Here is a 19,224-nt window from a genome sequence, read left to right as displayed (position 1 = left end):
GTACAGCAAATGATACGTCACTATAGCTGGTGCTAATGTCTATAATTTAGGGTGATCCTTTTCTGTTCTTCTTTGAGGATATTCCTGAGATATAAGAAACAGTTTAACACAGAAAATGACAAAAGTTAGCAAAATTTAGAGACATGCTATTAAAAAAAAAAGTAGAAGTTCACTAACTGAAAGTAATTTCAATTGGAACAGATCACTGAATAACTAAACAGGTAGGCTACTGAAATAGTGGGGAACTTATCAGTCAGGGTTACAGCAAGTTAGCAAGGGAAGGCATCTTAGTGATCATCTAGCCCATCCCCTTATTTTACAGATAAGAAAACTGCCCAGCAAGGCGAAGTGACTTGTCCAATGCTTCACAGTAAGTCTGTGGTAGAGCCAGTACCTATGTCTCCTTAAATTCTGTATGTTTTTACAGTACTGTTAGGAAAATGAGCAGCTAGGTGGCAGAGCTGGCCATGGAGTCAGGAAGACCTAAATTCAAATTCAGCCTCTAGCTTTGTGAACCTGAACAGGTCACTTAACCCTGTTTGCCCCAGTTTCCTCATCTGTAAAATGAGCTGGAGAAGGAAATGGCAAACCACTTTAGTATCTTTGCCAAGAAAATTCCAAATGAAGTTACCAAGAGACTAAACAACGACAAAAAATAATTGGGAAAATGATTAGAATATAATAAAATCTTACAAATCCAAAAATTTCACTCTAATAATGTAAACAGTTCCTTGATTACTGGATTCCTGAGAAGGGAGGGGGGTAGACTTGTAATCTGATTAAAGAACTTCATTAAGAAAACTTTCCTTTTATCAAGGCAGGCCGATAATTATTCTGCAATTTGTGGCCTTAGGAGTTGCCAGATATACTGATAGGTTAAGTGCTTTCCACGGGGTAACACAGCTGATACCATGGGAAGCCCTTGAACCCAGGTCTTCTAAATTTCACGGCTGACAATCCACTACATAACACTACTTTTCTATGGCTTAATCTCACTTCCTCTTATGCTGGCATGTGGGCTTTACGCCCACTCTGCAAAGAACTACTCTTGTCTTTCTTCTCGACATCCCGGGGGAAGGCCTAAAAGAGAAATTATGCGGACAGGGAAAGAGAAAGCCCAGTCAGTAGGGATAAAGACATTAAGAGACGCCCTTAAATAGAACAGCAACGCCGAGCTCGACAGAAATAAAACAAAAGGGGGAGGGGGTGGGGGAAGACAAGACCTGGATCTCTGAAGAACTAAAATCCCTTCTACGCTACTGGTAAAGGGCGCAATCCCCTCGCAGAGGCAGGTGCCTGACAACGCCCCGGGTCTTCTGCGCCCAGGAGTCTTCAGAGGCTCTGCTCCACAATGTCGGGAGGCGCGCTAACCTAAGGACCAGGGGTAGGCCTTGTCCGCAGTAGGCACCGCAAAAAGAAGGGAGGCGGGGCCAGAGCCTCTGCGGAAGCCACAGAAATAGACACCCCCCCACCCCACCCCCGCTCTCTCTGGATTCACAGCCTTTTGGGCAGGCGGCGCTGAGAAGAGATGGAAAAGAAGCTACTCCACACACCTGCCCCAAGTCGCTACACATATCCCACTCACCGCAAGCATGTAGAAATAGGTATTTGAAGATTCGGTCCAAAAAGTAGACGACAAGAAAGTAAAGAAGGCCACAGGCCACCTTAGATACTGACAAAACAACGATTGCAAAGCGGTCCACCAATCCAAGCTAAACCTGGTGAAATCCCGTCATTTCCGGATCTCTCAAAGAAACACCTCGCTTTTCTCACCCCGCCCGCTGCCCTGATTGCAAGCTGGGTCCAATTCTTCCAGTATGACTAGGGCTTTTTTTCTCTAATTAAAGACATGTCTGATGTGGAGGAGCTTTCGCTCCCACTCCTGAATTCTCTCTTTCGCTATACATTTTCTTTCCTTGTATCACTAACGGTGTGAGTCATAGCCCAAGCAGTCGCTGTAAGGGCTTGAAAGCCTATATATTAGAACATTCTGCAAATTTAATTCAGCAATTATTTATAAAGCAACTACTATGTAAGAGGTACTGTGGTTACAAAGTAAAAAAATGAAACAATTCCTGCCTCAATGGTTTTAGTTTTACCATGAAATACAAAATACACATAGATAAATTAATATTAGGGGGGTGGAGCAAATGGCTTATCTTTCTATAATGGGTGATTGTTGAATAAAGTAAATATAATTTGAGTAGGGAATCAGTAAAGGCTTCCCCTAAGAACTGACATCTAAACGAGTCTTAGAATTAAGGATTCAAGGAGGCGGAGAACATAGGATCAGATGCACCTCAGAAATCTAGTCCACTCCTTAATTTTACAAATGAGGAAACTGAGGCCCAGAAAGATTACATTATTTGCCCAAGGTCCCAGAGGTAATAAGTGGCAGAGCCAGAATATGAAACCAGGTCTTCTCCCAAACTATTGCTCAAGTGTGGGTGAGCAAAGGCATCCAGACAGAAATTTGCCAGGCTGGGAAAGTTCAGCCGGCAAATCTGGCTGGAAGACAATGTCTATGAAGTAATATGAAATAGGTGCTTGATAAATAATCATTAAGCAGAATTGAACTATATTGCCTTTTTGGGTAATATGAAACATCTACAGCTAGGAGAATTTTTTCCACCGACCAAGGGATTGAAAACTTTTGCATGAAAAAAATCAGTATCGACAGGATAAGGGAAGTCTTCAATTAGGAGAGAACAGGGTGAATTTTTGGTATACTAAAACACTATTGGTGGACCATGGATTGGCCTAACTTCTGGGAAACAATTTGAAATTATGCTAAATTTGACCCGGAGACTGTGCTGGGAGATATTTGACTCAAGCCAAATACTCACAGTAGCACTTTTTGTGGTACAAAAAACTATAAACAAAACAGATGTGCATCATCAGCTGGGGAATGACTAAACAAACCAGTTAGCAAATGAATGTAATGGAATGTTACTGTACCATAAGAAACTGTGAATATGAAGAGTTCATAGAAGTATGGGAAAACGTCTAAGAATGGATACAGAGTGAAGTAGAACAAGGAAAACAACTGCAATAATATGAATGGAAAGAAAAACCTCAAGTAAATGCTGCCTAATTGGAATAACCAAACTTAGTCCTGCAGAAAAGTTGAGAGAAATCACCTTCTTTCTAGGGATGGGGAACTATGGTGAGGGAATGTTTCATGTGCAGTTAGACTTAACTATGTTGCTTGGTTTTGCTGAGCTATCTTTTTTTTTCTTTTAAATTTTTTTAATTTATAAAGATGGCTTACTTGTGTAGGGAAGGGGGGAGAGATATCTTGAGAAATGTAGGTGACGTAAAAACAAAATATACAATAATTTAAAGAGCTATTTGACTGGTTATCCTGGAATCAATGTGAGTGGGATTCTTCTCACTTCTTCAACCTTTCCTTTTTAATTCTTTCCATTCCCTACTTCACCATTTTACTCTTTCCTTCTACATTCCCTCATCTTTTCTCTTCCTTCCTCACTCTCCTCTTCTTTCTCATTTCTGACTTGCTTTCCTCTTTTTTCCTTATCTTCTCTATACTCTCATTTCTGCCTCTCTTCGAGTGATCTCCTCCATCCTTCCCACAGCTGCTTTCCTCTTCCAAACACAAATCTAAGTCTCAAATCTGGTACCTCTTCCTACTCTGACACCCCACATCCTAACCCATTATTGCCACTTTCCTCTTTATAAGTGGCTCATGCCCAAATTTAGCCCGAGACTTCAGCCCTCTCAGTATAGTAGTCTGGGTATGTCTGCTAAAACTTATTACAGTATAATCTTCATTATTCTTCAGTGGGCTATCTATTTTATGAATAATAATTATCTGCAGAACTTTTAATGGTGGATGCCACTAGTATAGTAGCCTTCAATTGGTATTAGTTGAGAAAACACAAACTCATATGTTATTGTCAACCTGTTATCAACCTAATGAAGAAAAAATAAATCATATGATTAAGTCCAAAGTCGGATAAATTGTTTTTGAATCACACACACACTGCTTTGTTAGTCATTAGTGCAATTAACTGAGAAGCAGTCATACTTTAGAGAACTGAACAAAGATACATACCTTTCATAGAAGATAGATATTATTTCTAAATTCACATCTTAGATCAAATTATTAGGGGTAAAATGTCAACTCTATAAGAAAAAAAGGCAAGGAAAAAGAAAGCAGTAGAAGTATCCCTACCACCTCTAAGCCATAACCATTCATTTACTTAGTATATGTTCTTAGGTGCTCTGGGCTACAGAGAAACAGATCTTTCCAAAGAGATTTTGAGTTTGATAGATTTGAATAAGTCATTCTGAAACCCCAGTTTCTCAGTTGACTTTCCTAATACTGAGGTATTAAGATAATTTTTGTTAGCCTACTCTAAGGCATTTGTCTACCCAGTCACCAACATGATTTTCTGATGCTTGATGAGGTACTAAGAGTAACTGTAGCTTTGTCAGTAGGACTTCTCTGCAGTTTCATGTGGAATAAATTATTAAAATTTTTATGTCAATGGATAATGTGGCTTCTCCTCAGTGTGGATTCTCTGATGTACAATGAGGTGTGAACTCCGCCTAAAGGCTTTCCCACACTCATCACATTCATAAGGTTTTTCCCCAGTGTGGATTCTCCTATGTCCTATAAGGTGTGAGCTGTAACTGAAGGCTTTCCCACAAATATCACATTCATAGGGTCTCTCCCCACTATGTATTCTCTGATGTCCAACAAGTGCAGAACTATGACTAAAGGATTTCCCACATTCATGACATTCATAAGGTTTTTCTCCACTGTGGATTCTCTGATGATGAAAGAGGCCAGAGCTCTGACTGAAACTTTTCCCACACTCAATACACTGGTAAGGTTTCTCTCCAGTGTGAATCCTTTGATGTTGAATAAGATGTGAGCTGAGACAGAAAGCTTTCCCACAATCATTACACTGGTAAGGTTTCTCTCCAGTATGCGTTCTTTGATGTCTAATAAGGCCTGAACTATAATGGAAGGCTTTCCCACAATCATTGCATTGGAAAGGTTTCTCTCCAGTGTGGGTCCTCTGATGCTGAATAAGGTGTGAACTGTAATAGAAAGCTTTCCCACAATCATTACATTGATAGGGTTTTAGTTTGCTATGTATTCTCTGATGGTCAATAAGTTGTGAGCTCTGAATGAAGGTTTTTCCACATTCGTTACATGAATAGGGTCTTTCTCCAGTATGAATTCGCTTATGTCTAATAAGGCTTGAGTTCTGAGTGAAGCTTTTCCCACATTCATCACATTTATGTCGTTTCTCAATTTCAGCATTTCCTTGATGCCCTTCTAATTTGCCCTCATGTTCACAGACTTCTCCAAGCTCAAGACCCTGAGGAATATGCCCATTGAGCCTATTAGGTAACTCCCCTTTAGATTCCATATCTGTTTTAATATCCTGGTTTTGAGCTGACTCTCCACTCTCCATTGTGGTCACACCATCTGAAACAATAAATATACTATGCAAACATCACTGGGAAAAAAGAAGCTGTCTATAGGAATAACAAGATGATACAAATTAAACAAATGCACACCAGGAGTATATAACTTGTATATACCTACAAAATGATGTTACAAACATGGAGAGAGAAAGAATAGGGGCAGCAGGGGTTATGCAGATGAGAAGATAAAAAATGATCAGAAAGGAAGGGCAAAGCTCAGAGAATGGATGGAGAGAGCTAATCAGGTAGGATAAGTGTGACCAAGAACATGCACAATGATGAATGGGAAAAGAAAAAAGAAAACCAACTTAAGGATGGGTTCACCAATTCAGAATAGAACATAAAGATAAAAGAGCAAAAAGGCAAAGCAGAAGTAATGAAGAGGATCTACATAAGATATTTTTGAAGTTAAGACACAAGATTCCATTTTCAAATAGTAAAATCTTATATTGTGTAGCATTCTACCAAATGCTTTCACATATGTTATCTGATTTTATCTTCATTTATCTCATTGAAGCAAATAAGAGGGCTAGTAAATGGGGACAGTACTGAAACCTATGTCTCCCAACTACATGTCAATAGCTTTTTCTACTATACTATGTTTACATATTATACCTCACTTACATCTTTACATATCATACCTCTCAGGGACAATGCCTAGCACATAGTAGAAGCTTAATAAATGCTTACTGACTGACTGACTTACCCCTTCTGAGGAAAGACCAGAGCCCAATATAAAAAGGCAGCTGTCACTTCGGGTCAGGAAGAAGAAATAAGTATCTTTTCCCTCTGGGGCATTGATGATTTCACTCTTCTATCTGGACCTAAGGAGGCAGAACTTAGAGTCCCTGTATTCTAAGACTAAACTCAATGGACCTTCAGAAACCTCATTAATTACTAACATACAAGAAGCAAATAAACCATAAACCCATAAAATCCCATAAAGACTAACCTCATTAGTCCTTACCCAGGGAAACCATGTTCCCATAATTGTCCTGCCCTTTGTCCCTACAGAGGCTCTTCTGAACAGGGTCGAGTTGTCCCCATTTCTCTAATGCAAGTGACATGGCCATATCCTCAAATGTCATTAGTTTCTGGGGAAAAATAAAACAAAACATGAGATCTCCATTTTCAGGTAAGGTTACCATTGGAATAATAACACCAGTGGGACCTAAATTGAGGAATAAAACTGGTAATAGGAAACACAGGGAGACAATCTGTCTCATAAGGGCTCTGAGAAGGTAAGGGGAGCTAAGAGCAAAGAATGAAGATAAATAGGTTATTGGAATACTTGGAACAAGTTAAATAGGACTTGGACCAAGGCAGGAGAAATGGGTAGGCAAACCCAGCCCAAAAGAAAGAGAAAGCCACTGTCAGGCAACAGGCAAGAGGGCAAAGGTCAGAGCTCACCTGGAATCCAGTTGTATTGCATGTGAGAAGTGAAGCTGCCATCTTTTGGTCACTAGGAACCCCCTTTTGTGGAAGTATAGGAATATGAGGAAGAAGCAGAGCTAAGAGAGAAGAAAGGAGTGAGTGAGACCAATCCTATTTATGTGGTTTCTTATTGTTATGGAATCTAAGATTATCTTCAGAATTCATTTTCTTCATATTTCCTGAAAACTTATTGCAGTAGTGATTATGTAAGATCTTCATAGATTCCTTTTGTATTTTTCAACTTCAATAACTGAGACAAAGGTATGCTAGAAAACAAATTAATTTTGGGACAACTACATTCAATGATAATACAAGATCCTGCAATATGTAAAACATGGTTAACATAAACAAGAAAAGAAATTGTCATGATTAGCAGCTGAAGCCCAAGATCAGAAAGCATATTGTTGCCAGAAAGCTACACCATATAAAAATCCAATTCCTAAATATATAAGAACTTAAAAAAGAACTGATTCTGTAAATTACAAACCATGATCCAAGTGACCTAAAATTAGTAAGGAGAGTATAGCAGTGGCAAAAGAAAGCATTTTGAAAGGAATCCACAAAAACAATAGAATTAAATCTTTTTCTACTATCTTCTCTAAGAATAAGTTCTACACCACTACACTCAATATAAAACAGTCCCTAATGCTGTTTATCCAGAGAAGTGAATTAGAAGTAGACCTACTAGTTCTTTTGTTCATCTATCCCAGGGGTGGGGAAACCTGTGGCTTCAAGGCCACATGTGACTTTCTAGGTTCTTGGGTGCAGCCTTCTGACTGAGTCCAAGTTTTACAGAACAAATCATTTTATTAAGGGGATTTGTTCTGTGAAGTTTGGATTCAGTCAAAGGGCTGCACTTGAGGTCCTAGAGGGTCATATGTGACCTCCAGGCTGCAGGTTCCCCACCCCTGATCTAACCTGTTGCCACATGTCTTTTCTTATAAGAACATTTTAAAAGTATAATTTGTTAGATAAAATGAAGTTCTTGCCTAGTTTCACTAATACAGTTTAGTTTTGAAAAAGTTTGAAAATCAGAGAACTTCTACATAATTATTATCTATCATAACACAGTTCTAAATAATACCACTACATACTGCACACCGTATAGCTGCCCTGAAAAATTTAATGACTTTGACTTTATATATGGCTTCTATCATACCCACATCTTTAAGGTTTGCAAAGCACTTTAGAAATATTATATCATTGTATCCTCACAATAACCCAGGGATACTGATTCTATTGTTATTGACATTTTATAGATGAGACTCCTGAGTCAGACAGAAGTTACGTGACTTGTATGCAGTCACATAGCTAGTAAGTGCTTGAGGCCAGATTTGAACTTAGGTCCTCTAGACAAGAGGTCTAGTGCTCCATAATTTATTGGCACTGCCATAAATTATTGGCACTTTAAAGTTTTTTTTTAAATGGTACTTTATCAAGACCTAATATATTCTTGACCACAATGAATTTTTTTTTTCCATTTTCCGACCTGACATCAAAGTATACTATGGTGGAAAGAGCAATAGGCACAGAGGGAGAAGACTGAACAGTCCTAGTTCCTTCTTGAATTCCTTCTGACAAACTGAGACAAGAGCAATGAATAAACATGTTCATGGTTCAGCACTGACATTTCTAGATAATTACTTTACGACCATTGATCAGTAACCTTGTCCTCCCTTTACTCCAACCAACTATTTATATCACTTGGGCTTCACTTTTATGTTATTTTTATTATGAACTTAAATATCAACAAACATAAACAGTGTTCAATAAACCCAAAAGCATTAAGTACCTAGGAAAGAATTCTCTATTTAATAAGAACTACTAGGAAAACTGGAAAGCAGTCTAGTAGAAATTAGATTTAGACCAACATTTTATACTATATTCCACAATAAATTCAAAATATATAAAAAGATCAGACAATAAAAAATTAAGAGAGAAGCAAATCATACATCTTTGACAACTGTAGGTAAAAAATAACTCCTAACCAAAAAAAGAGATAGAGGCAATTATAAAAGGCAAAACAGACAATTTTGATTACATGAAATTGAAAAGATTTCACCTGAACAAAATTAATATAGCTACAAAACTAGGATATAAGAAAGGAAGCAGCTGAATGGGAAGAAATTTTTTAACACTGTATTTTCAATCTATTCAACATATATAGTGTTAGAAGGATTGTGGAAAGAAAAGTACACTAATCCACTGTTGGTAGAGCTATGAACTGGTACAGCAATTCTGGAAAGCAATTTGGAATTATGCAAAAAAAAAAGTGACTAAAAAGGTGATTTATCCCTTAACCCAGAGATTGCCCTGCAAGGAGATTTGTGATAAAAAGAAATTCCCCATATACACCAAATTATTTGTAATAGCACTTTTTGTGCTATCAAAGAACTAGAAGCAAAGTAGATACTCACTGATTGAGGAATGGTTAAAAAAATTGGGGTACATAAATAAAACAGTTCTGTAAGAACTAACAAACACAAATCCTGAGTAGCATGGAAAAAATCATGAATTAATGCATGTGAAGAAAGCAGAGCCAGAAAACAGTATTCACAATGATTACAACAATGTAACTGGAAAGAACAACAGAAAGGAAACTATCAAAATTGAATGCTGTGAAATTATAAAGACCAAGCCTGGACTCAAAGAAAAGATATGAAATAACAATTCCCCGGGTTCCTTTACAGAGTAGAGGATCACGGATGTGGGTTAGTGCATACGTATACGTCAAATTATTTGATACAGTATTTAGTTTTGAGGAACTTTTTTTCTTTCTTCCTTTCTTAAATTTGATTATAAGGAATGGATCTCCTGGAACAGGCCTCAGAGGACTGAATCGCAGGTAGCTGTGGCTTAGGGGCGAGGGGCTTAGGAAGCAATACAGTGGGAAATATCAATAAAAATTTATTTTAAAAATTATATCAACAAACATGAACATTTCAATATACAAAAAACGAATTTTAAAAGAGAACTCTATATGAAACCACAAATTTCTTTTTTTAATTTTTATTTAGTATTTTTAATAATAAATAAATAAAATAAAATAAATAAAAATAATTTTTATTTAGTATTTTGTTTTTCCCTAGTTTACCTTTTACAATTTTAACATTCATTTTAAAAACTTTGAGTTCCAAATTCTTTCCCTTCCTCCTCTCTCCCCCTGCAATGAGCAGGTAAGCAATTTGATATAGGGTTATACATGTGTAGTCATGCAAAACACTTTCATAATAGTCATGTTTTGAAAGACTTAATACATTTCCCTTCCATCCTATCCCCCCCACTTATTCTATTCTCTCCTTTCACCCTGTCCCTCCTTCAAAAGTGTTTTGCTTCTGACTATCAGCTGATTTAATCTGCCCTCCCTTCTATCAACCCCCTTTCTCTTATCCCCTTCCCCAGTACTTTCTTATAAGGTAAGATAGATTTCTATACCCAATTAAGTGTGTATGTTATTCCCTTTTTGAACCAACTCTGATGAGAGTAAGTTTCACTCATTCATTCTCACCTCTCCCCTCTTCTCCTCCATTGTAAAAGCTTTTTCTTGCCTCTTTTATGTGAGATAATTTATCCTATTCTACCTCTCCCTTTCTTTTTCTCCCAGTACATTCCTCTCTCACCCCTTAATTTTGTTTTTTAGATAGTATCCCTTCATACTCAACTCATATCTGTGCCCTCTGTCTATATATACTCCTTCTAACTACCCTAATAATGAGAAAGGTCTTATGAGTTACAAATATCATTTTTCCATGTAGGAATATAAACAGTTTAACTTTTCCTGTCTACCTTTTCAAGATTCTCTGGAGTCTTGTATTTAAAAGTCAAATTTTCTACTTAGCTCTTCAAGAATGCATGAAATTCCTCTATCTTGAAACCACAAATTTCTTACATACAACCTTTAAAAAATTGTGTGTTAAATCTAACATAATGTAAACACTGTCCCACTTCTCTGTATTCCCCTCCTGCCTTTGCTTCTGCCTTTCTAGATTTCAGATGCCATGTCACACTGAAATTTCCCTCAACGCCTGAAGACCTCCTTACCTTGGAACATACAGCAGCCTTATAGGGCCCCCTTCCCACTGGTAATTTCCTCCAAGGGCCTTCATTTTGTGGAGGGGCACAAAAAACCTTTATTCCTCTCTTGGTTCTTTTTCTGAACAGTCTAGAAAAACAAACTCACAGACGTGGTGTCTAAAAATGCATGCCTCATTCCACATCTACAGCCCATTAACTCTTTGCCAAAAGGTCAAACTTCTCATTTTAGAGATGAAGAAATTAAGGCCTAGAGAGGTTAAGTAACTTGCCCATGGTCACACAGCTAGTATCAACAGTTGAACTGAACCCAGGTCCTCCTGACTCCAAGTCCAAAACTCTATCCACTATACTGTGGACCTCCTGGAGTTAACTTCAATATGTGGTTCACAGTCTTTTCCATTGTAAACTATGCCTTTCAAAGTTGGGAATTTTGTGACTTGCCCAGAATCACACAGCTAGTGAGTGTTACGTGCCTGAGGCCTGATCTGAACTTAGATCCTCCTGAATTCAGGGCCGGTGCTCTATCCACTGTGCCACCTAGCTGCCCCCCAAAGTTGGGAATTTCAATACACACTTTGATGTTCCCCACCAACCTCATCAGGAATGGTCATACTTTAGATTTCATTATCACCTATAACTATGTAACTTCTATAATCTTGAACTCTGAAATTCCTCTATTAGATTACAATTGCTAGGGGCAGCTAGACTTTCCTCCCTTGACTCTAAACCATAGAGTCTTGACTCTGTGGTTGACCATAGAAGACAGAGTTCTAGGCCTGAGGAACAGCCAGTAAAAATACCCAGGGTTGGAAGATAATAGTGTCATGTGTGAAGAACAGCATTGAAGGCTAGTGTGACTGGATCAAAGGGTATATGTTGGGGAATAAGGCATAAGAAGATTGAAACAGTAAGAATGGGCCAGGCTGTCAAGGGCTTTGAATGCCAAACAAAGGATTTTATATTTATCCTAGGGGTGATAGGGAGCCACTAGAGTTTAACGAATGGAGAGATGACATGATCAGACACACTCTCAAAGGGGATCAATTTTATACCTGAGTGGAGGATGGATTGGAGTGGGGAGAGACTTCAGACAGGGAGACCAACCAGCAGGCTATGGCAATAGTTTAGATGTGAAGTTGATGAGGACCTGCACCAGGATGGAGGTAGTGACAAGAGCAGAGAGGGAGACACATGCTAGAGATGTTACAAAAGTAAAAATGAAAGGACTTGGTGATAGATCGGACATGGGGAGGTGAGAGTGAAGAGTTAAGGATGTAGGTTGTACCCAGTCTGGCTGCCTGGAAGGATGGCAGCACACTCAACAGTAACAGGGATAGTTTGGGGGGTGTGTATGTGAAAGATAATGAGTTCATTTTTGGACATGCTGAGTGTAAGATGTTGATGGGACATAGAGTTTGAGATGTCCAATAAACAGTTGGAAACAGGAGACTAGTGATTAGGAAAGAGACAAGTATATCTGAGAATCATCTGCAAAATCCATAAGATCATCAAGCAAAATAGTATAGAAGAAGGAAAAAAAAAAAGCCAGGACAGAGCCCTAGGGGACATACATTCATCAGGCAAAACTGGATGAAGATCCAGAAAAGGAGACTTGAGAAAAAATGGTCAAATAGAAGAACTAGGACAGGGCAGTGTCAAGAAAACTTTGAAGAGAGTATCAAGGAGAAGAGGGTCATCAATAATGCTAAAGGCTATAAAGTGGTGAAGAAGGACAAGGTTCAGGTAAAAGCCATTAGATTCAGCAATAAAAAGAAAGCAGTTTCGGTTGAATGATAAGGTGAAAAGTCACAAAGAAGAGAACAAAAGGAAGGGAGTGCAGGCATTAACTGTAAATAGCCTTCTTAAAAGAGCTTAGCCCTGAAAAGAAGGCAAGATATGGGAAAGTTAATGGGGAGGAATGGATCAAATGAGGATTTTTTTGGATCAAATGAGTTTCTGAGGATGGCTTAACATGGGCATGATAGCAGGTTATAGGGAAGCAGCCATTAGACAAGGAGAGAATGAAGAAAAGTCTTGAGAGTTTGGGGATGATAGTGGGGACAATCTGCTGGAGAAGACGGGATGAAGTGGGATCACTTTATATTTAGAGGGTTTTGCTTTGGAAAGGAGAAGGGCTACCTATTCTTGTGAGACAAGGTGGAAGAGACAGTGGGGGAGGTATTTGAGTGATGTGAGATGAGGAGGAAGGGAGTAAAGGGACCTCTCAGTGAATGGTCTCATTTTTTTTTTCAGTGAAATATGAGGCAAGGAGTTTAGCTGAGGTGAGGGAAGAAGAAACCATGTAACACAGAAGCAAACAGCCTTATACACTTCTGTGGCCCAAAAGGCATTATTGAATTATAGCACAGTATAATAACAAATGCTAATAATGACAACTTTGAATCATCAAGGAATGGTTAAATTTATTATATTCTGCCCAATTGCCTTACCAAAGAAAAAAAGAAAAAAAAATGGGTCCAATTCCTAAATTTAGGGGCAGTCGGATGGCACAGTGGATAGAGCACTGGGCCTGGAGATGAGTTCAAATCCAGCCTCAGACCAGACACTTGATACTTACTAGCTGTGTGACCCTGGGCAAGTCACTTAACCCCAACTTCCTCACAAAAAAATAAAATAAAATACAATAAATAAATAAATTCATTGTATTCTGTTTGGCATGGCAGAGTAGAAACAAAGAGAAACTAGGTCCATCACCATTCCTCTAAACTCCGACATCAAGCCAGTTGGTGGTGATCCTCTGCTGCCACTAATTCCCATTATCTTTAAGTGATGTAGTGAAAAGAGCACCGGACTCAGAGTGATTAGAGTTGGGTTCAAATACTGGTTATGACAACTCATAATTTGTGTCACCTTGACAAATCACTTAACCTACCTGGCACCTCAGTTTCATCGCCTGTAAGATGAGGATGACAACTCTCACGCTACCTACCTCACAGGATTTATAGGATCATGGATTTGGAGCTGAAAAAAACATTAGAGGCTATCAAGTCCAGCAATTAAGTGACTTTCCCAGGGTCTCACAGTGGGTAGGTATCTGAAGTAGGATTTGAAGTCAGGACTTCCAGGTGGCTCAGTGTATCAAGCCTGGAGTCAGGAAGTTCAAAACTGGCTTCAAGACACTTATTAGCTGTGTGACCCTGGGCAAGTCATTTAACTTCTGTCTGCCTCAGTTTTCTCAACTAGAAAATGGGGATAGTAATAGTACTACCTCATGGGTTTGTTATAAAGATCAAATAAGGTCAAATACTTGTAAAACAGCACACTTAATAAATAGTTGTTCCCTTCCCCTGGCATCTATTGCATCATGTTAATTCTCTGTTATGATAATGAAAATGCTTTATATACTTTAAAAATGCTACACAGATATGAGTTATTAATAATACAGCATTTAAAGGTTTGCAAAGTACTTTCTTCACAACCCTGTGAATTAGGTGCATTTTATAGATAAAGAAACAGGCTCGGTCAATTTGTCTTGCTTGTGATCACAAAGCTAGTAAGTGTCTGAGGCAGGACTCAAACTCGGGTCTGAGTTCAAGTTCAAGAATATTCCCACTATGCCACACTGTCTCAATATAATTACAGTCAATTCTCCTTTATATCATCTCTCAGATCCCTTCATTCCAATACAGAATTGTAAAACTGCAAAATTGGAGAAGACTATAGTGGCTTATTCTAGTCTAATCTCTACCCAAAGCATAAAATCTACCTCTAATATCTAAAACAAGCTTCATTAATCCTTTATATAGTCTTTAAGGAGGCCATACTAGTTCAGAGGAGCATCACTTCATGCCTGACAACTTCAACAGTCTCTTAACTGATCTCCTTGCCACCAGGCTCTATTATCCAAAATAACCCTACACACTGATACTATTTTAGTTTTGCTTTGTACTATCCTCCACTACTAATAACCTTAGATAGTTCCCCAGTGACAGAAAGATGAGGTATATAAACTTCTAAGCATTTGAGGGACCCATAATCTAGCTACCTCAAAATCTGACTTTCCTATGTAACTTTGCTCATATCCTTCATTCAGACCCTGTATGTTTTCCCCACTGCTCCCATCCATCCTTTAAGATCCAGTTTAAGTTTTATCTCTTCTGTGAAAGTTTCTCTGACCACTCCATCCCAAAGTGATTTCTTTTACCTCTGAAATCTGCTAACACATTATTTCTACAAGGGATATCAAAATCCTCTGCACAATATCCAGTCCTTTGTCTCTTAATTCAGGTATATGTAACTGGATTAATAAGACTTTTTAAAGGGTAAAGATAAAGATAGAAGCACAAACACATGAATGTTATAAACTAAAATAAACATACAATTTTAGTTTGGGACCACTAGTTTATACCATTCATAAGCACTTATTTGCTGCTTTTTATTATTATTATTTTACCTACCAACTAGATTGAAAATTGTCTTAAAGATGGGACTGTGTTCCCCATAACCAAAGCACAATGACTTGTATACAGTAAGCATTCAATAAATATTACTGATGAGTCTATAGTGTCTCCAGAAGATACCAGTACATTGAATTTTAACACTCACCACTCTTCTGTAAGGGTTGGGGATCCTGAGATTCACATTTGACCTGAGTTTCCATGGGCTGTAACTGTATATTAGGTGACACCTTTGCTGAACCCATAGGCACCAACTCCTCCAACAATGCTCGTCCATAGGAACTGGCTGGAACCTAAAGGCAATGAAGTACAATTAGGCATATGAGGAAATCACTATTATACCTGCAGCCAAAATCTCCCCAAAGTGACCATATGTAAAGTTCCTCAATCCAACACGGAACATATACCGTCTATTTCTTACCTGTTGTCTTGGTTCGTCAAGCTCTTTCTCCAAATCTTCCAATACAATCACAGCCTCCTCCCCACTCTTTGGCTCATGTTTCCGAACCCAAGTTTGGAGATCGTCAGGTAAGATGGTTAAGAACTGCTCAAGTACCAGCAGATCTAAGATCTGTTCTTTTGTGTGCATTTCTGGTTTTAGCCACTCACAGCAGAGCACCCAGAGACGGCCCAAAGCTTCACGGGGACCAGGTGTTTCCTTGTAACAGAACTGCCTAAAGCGCTGACGAAAGAGTTCTTGGCTATAAATATTATTCCCTTGCAAGTGAGATTCCTGCTCCCAGACATGGCCTTCTTCATTCTTTACTGTGAGAAGTTTTTTCTGTTCCTCTGGAACTCTAGGAGGCAGGGTAGCAGCCATTCTGGGCTGGAATAGATCAGAATATAGTTCACTTCTGGCTGAGGTTTATGGTTCAGGACATATGACTCCTGTTTCTTCTCCCAAAGCCCTCCTAATATATGGGAAGAAGCACAGATAACAAAGAAGGAACCAGTTCTACTAAAAAAAACTCACACTGATGAAGTCACCAAGGCAATTCACTGTCTAGGAATAAAAATCCACAAAGCTAACTGAAAGAAAATTGTTATCCTCAAAGGTCAAAAAAATTCAGATAACTTATTCTTCTGTAGTGTAGGGCCATACTGAGTTTAAGAAAGAAAATAATATTTATGAAGTATTAGCAATCTCTTTAGATTTGAGAGCAAAGCAGAAAGGAAAAACAATGCCTATGAATTAATGACAAGTTTAGACCAGGGGTTCTTAACCTTTTTGGTATCAAGTACCATTATGGCAATCTGGGGAAGCCTATAGATACCTTCTCAGAGTAAGGTTTTTAAATGAATAAAATGATTAGTATTACAAAGGAAAGCAATTCTATTGAAATCATTATTAAAATATTGTTTAAAAAGTTCACAGACCCTAACTTAAGAACCAAAGGTTTAGATCAGTACAGAGTCCAGAAAGAGAAGATCTGAATGAATCCTTAATTGCCTTTTAGGTAGAGAGGCACTGTGACATAGTAGATCAATCACTTTTTTAGTCTTCCAAGTCATAAAGACCAGGATTCAAATTTTCCCTCTAATAGGTAGTTAAAGACTATGGTAATAACTGTGGAAATAGTAAATTCGAGAGAGATTAAAGAAATAAAAATGGAAGGTTCTAGATGATGATGGATAAAGACATGAGGCATGATCCTTCATAAACCTTAGGAATTAGGACAATCATGATGTGAAGAGGGCATTGAGAAGGATTCGATGTTATAGAGAAAGGGTGCGAGAAGCCATGGAGTAATATCAATTTCATTTATAACTCTTTTCTCTTCCCTCAGGTCTGCCAGCTACCCAGCTCTGTACCTTGGTAACAGACACCAGGACAAAGTAGGACCTACCTAAACTGTGTACTAGAGGTGTCAGAAATCCAATTCCTGAGCTCGATTCTTGGTTCTGTTACTCATAATCTGTGTCCTTGTTAAAATCACTTAACATTTCTGGGATTCAGCTTCCTTATCAACAAAAAGGTGTATGGACTAGCTATAAATCTAAGATCTAAATCTAAGACGCCTTCAAGCGTCTACCCCTTGATTGTGGCCTCATCTTTTCCCCTGACGTTGCTTCAGCAGCTCTCATCCAACGTACATAACTTTCGATTCCCAATCCTGGATTGTTATTTAATTTCTAGAATATCTCCTCGTACTGCATACAGCACACACTCTGAAAGATCTCCACCACCAAATTCCATCATGTTTCCAGTTTTCTTCCACATTTCAAAGCCTGACCTAGGGAATTGAGCTTTTTGATATTTCAGGAACTATTCAAGAATAAGGGCACAGAGCTAGTCCTATAGGTTGTCTAACCCTTGTTTGGTGGAAAAAGTTGATATTAACCTCTCCTTTTCTATTGTTTATATCTAATACCTAAAGGAATTGGTAGTTTAAAAACAAAAATCAACCAGAACAACCCAGAGGCTCAAGAAATAGTTACAACCTCCCTCGTTGCAGCCACTAGAGCAAGCCAGATCTCCTGGAAACTCCACCCCTTCCCCACCCTTAAGCGAACCCTCCACCAGCATCTTCAGAGCCGAGAAATTGCTTTGAAGTTTCGCCTCGTCCAAAGGTACCAGCCCGAAGGAGGAGACCCCAGACCCTGAAACTGGGCAGGGCTTTCTCCGCAAAACGGGCTGAAAGACACAACTCCTTCGCGCCCTCTCCACAGAGTAGATCTTCAGGCTGTTCACAGGTTACAGCGAGCGTGGGGGACGTGGATCAGGACGGCAGTTCCACCCCGGATCCACCTGGTTTGGAGGGGACCTCGCGGTCCCTCTGACACACAGTCCCTACCCACTCACCGCTAAGCCCGAGGGACAGCTAGACAAAAGTAGCAAACTCCAGAGACAGGAAGATTCCGAGCGCTGCGCCCACCCCCAGCACCACGGAACAGTAAACCATCATCACCCCCATCCCACCCCCGCCCCTCCAGCCCTGGCCACTTCCTGTTACCTCTAGGAATCCAGGAAGTTTTAGCTTCTCTGTGGTTGGGTTGTGCTAGTCTGCATTCCCATCTACTCCGCAATTCTCTCGGTGGGATTTAACTGAAAGGAGAGGGAAGAAGCGGAAGAGTCCACAAGAGACAGACACGTGGCTCTATTGATCATCATTCGGTTTTCTGAATCCCATGGACTTCACCCTAATAGAACCAAACAGTAATGATCCTCAAATATTTTAATGTCTCTCATCTGGAAGAAGGATTCGAGATAGGCGCACAGGACCTTAGATGTAGTTCTGCATGGCCACAGAAGTCAGAAATCGGAGCAAATTTAGACTCAACATAAAGATAAGCTTCTTAACAAAGTTCTCCAAAACCGCGAAGGGAGGGAGGTTATATTTCACTGAAACCAAAGGTGGAAGATGTTTGTTGAAACCCATAGGAAATTAATAAATTGGCTAGGGGTTGGCGCCTCAGAAATTCCTTTTCACAACTTTTCCTACCACAAACAGTTTTCGTTTTCTTCCTCTCAAACACCTCTTCCTACCAACTTCCACCAAGAACATATCTACTACACTTCTACAAGTTTACTCTGGTAATTCAACGCATCTGTGAAGTCGAGGATGTGGGTACTCCCTCTCATGGTGTAGGTGCTGATAGCAAATCACCCAAGCTTTCTCATACTGTGCAACAAGAACTTCTTTCATATTTTTGGATCACATATATTGGAAATTACTTTTCCTCATTTTTTAAAATTTTATATAGATTTTAGATATCAATCTCTTACAGAGCTATTTCATGATAAGATTTTTCCCAGTTTGTAACTTCCTGTTTCATATGCTTTTATTTGTTGGTAATCTCAGGAAGGCTTCTGATTTGCTAGACTAGGGCACTACCCATGGAACATGCCTGGAGGCCTAAGTCCTGGTTCCTT

General features: G+C 39.0%; 1 protein-coding gene across 5 annotated transcripts; it reads right to left on the bottom strand.

The window, feature by feature from the left end:
- Nucleotides 1-36: 36 nt before the first annotated feature.
- On the bottom strand, nt 37-18,378 carry LOC114026865 (zinc finger protein with KRAB and SCAN domains 8-like). Of its 5 annotated transcripts, none has more exons than XM_027840619.1 (6): nt 18,305-18,378; nt 15,772-16,176; nt 15,499-15,643; nt 6,874-6,974; nt 6,431-6,557; nt 4,012-5,464 (listed from the first exon to the last, which is right to left on the bottom strand). In XM_027840619.1, exons 2-6 carry the CDS (start codon nt 16,168-16,170, stop codon nt 4,503-4,505), a joined length of 1,734 nt encoding a protein of 577 aa, XP_027696420.1. In that variant the 5' UTR covers nt 16,171-16,176; nt 18,305-18,378; the 3' UTR covers nt 4,012-4,502. The 5 variants fall into 5 exon arrangements, with proteins under 5 accessions (XP_027696437.1, XP_027696420.1, XP_027696412.1 ...); XM_027840611.1 differs by lacking the exon at nt 18,305-18,378 and adding an exon at nt 18,154-18,226; XM_027840636.1 differs by lacking the exons at nt 4,012-5,464; nt 18,305-18,378 and adding an exon at nt 37-84 and having other exon boundaries at nt 15,772-16,302.
- Nucleotides 18,379-19,224: the final 846 nt, after the last annotated feature.

Source organism: Vombatus ursinus, unplaced genomic scaffold, assembly GCF_900497805.2.
Source record: "Vombatus ursinus unplaced genomic scaffold, bare-nosed wombat genome assembly UNPS02004704.1, whole genome shotgun sequence".
Lineage (NCBI taxonomy): Eukaryota > Metazoa > Chordata > Mammalia > Diprotodontia > Vombatidae > Vombatus > Vombatus ursinus.
Note: the sequence above shows the minus strand (reverse complement) of the source record. Positions and strands in the feature narration are given on the sequence as shown.

What these genes read in the sequence shown, in the direction of transcription:
- LOC114026865 (XM_027840619.1), bottom strand. Translation starts at nt 16,170, where the DNA reads ATGGCTGCTACCCTGCCTCCTAGAGTTCCAGAGGAACAGAAAAAACTT. An exon ending in CCAACCCTTACAGAAGAGTG is followed by an intron (nt 6,975 to 15,498) that starts GTGAGTGTTAAA and finishes CTTCTCTCTTAG; the next exon opens with CTCTGCTTCTTCCTCATATT. An exon ending in GCAATACAACTGGATTCCAG is followed by an intron (nt 6,558 to 6,873) that starts GTGAGCTCTGAC and finishes ATTTTTCCCCAG; the next exon opens with AAACTAATGACATTTGAGGA.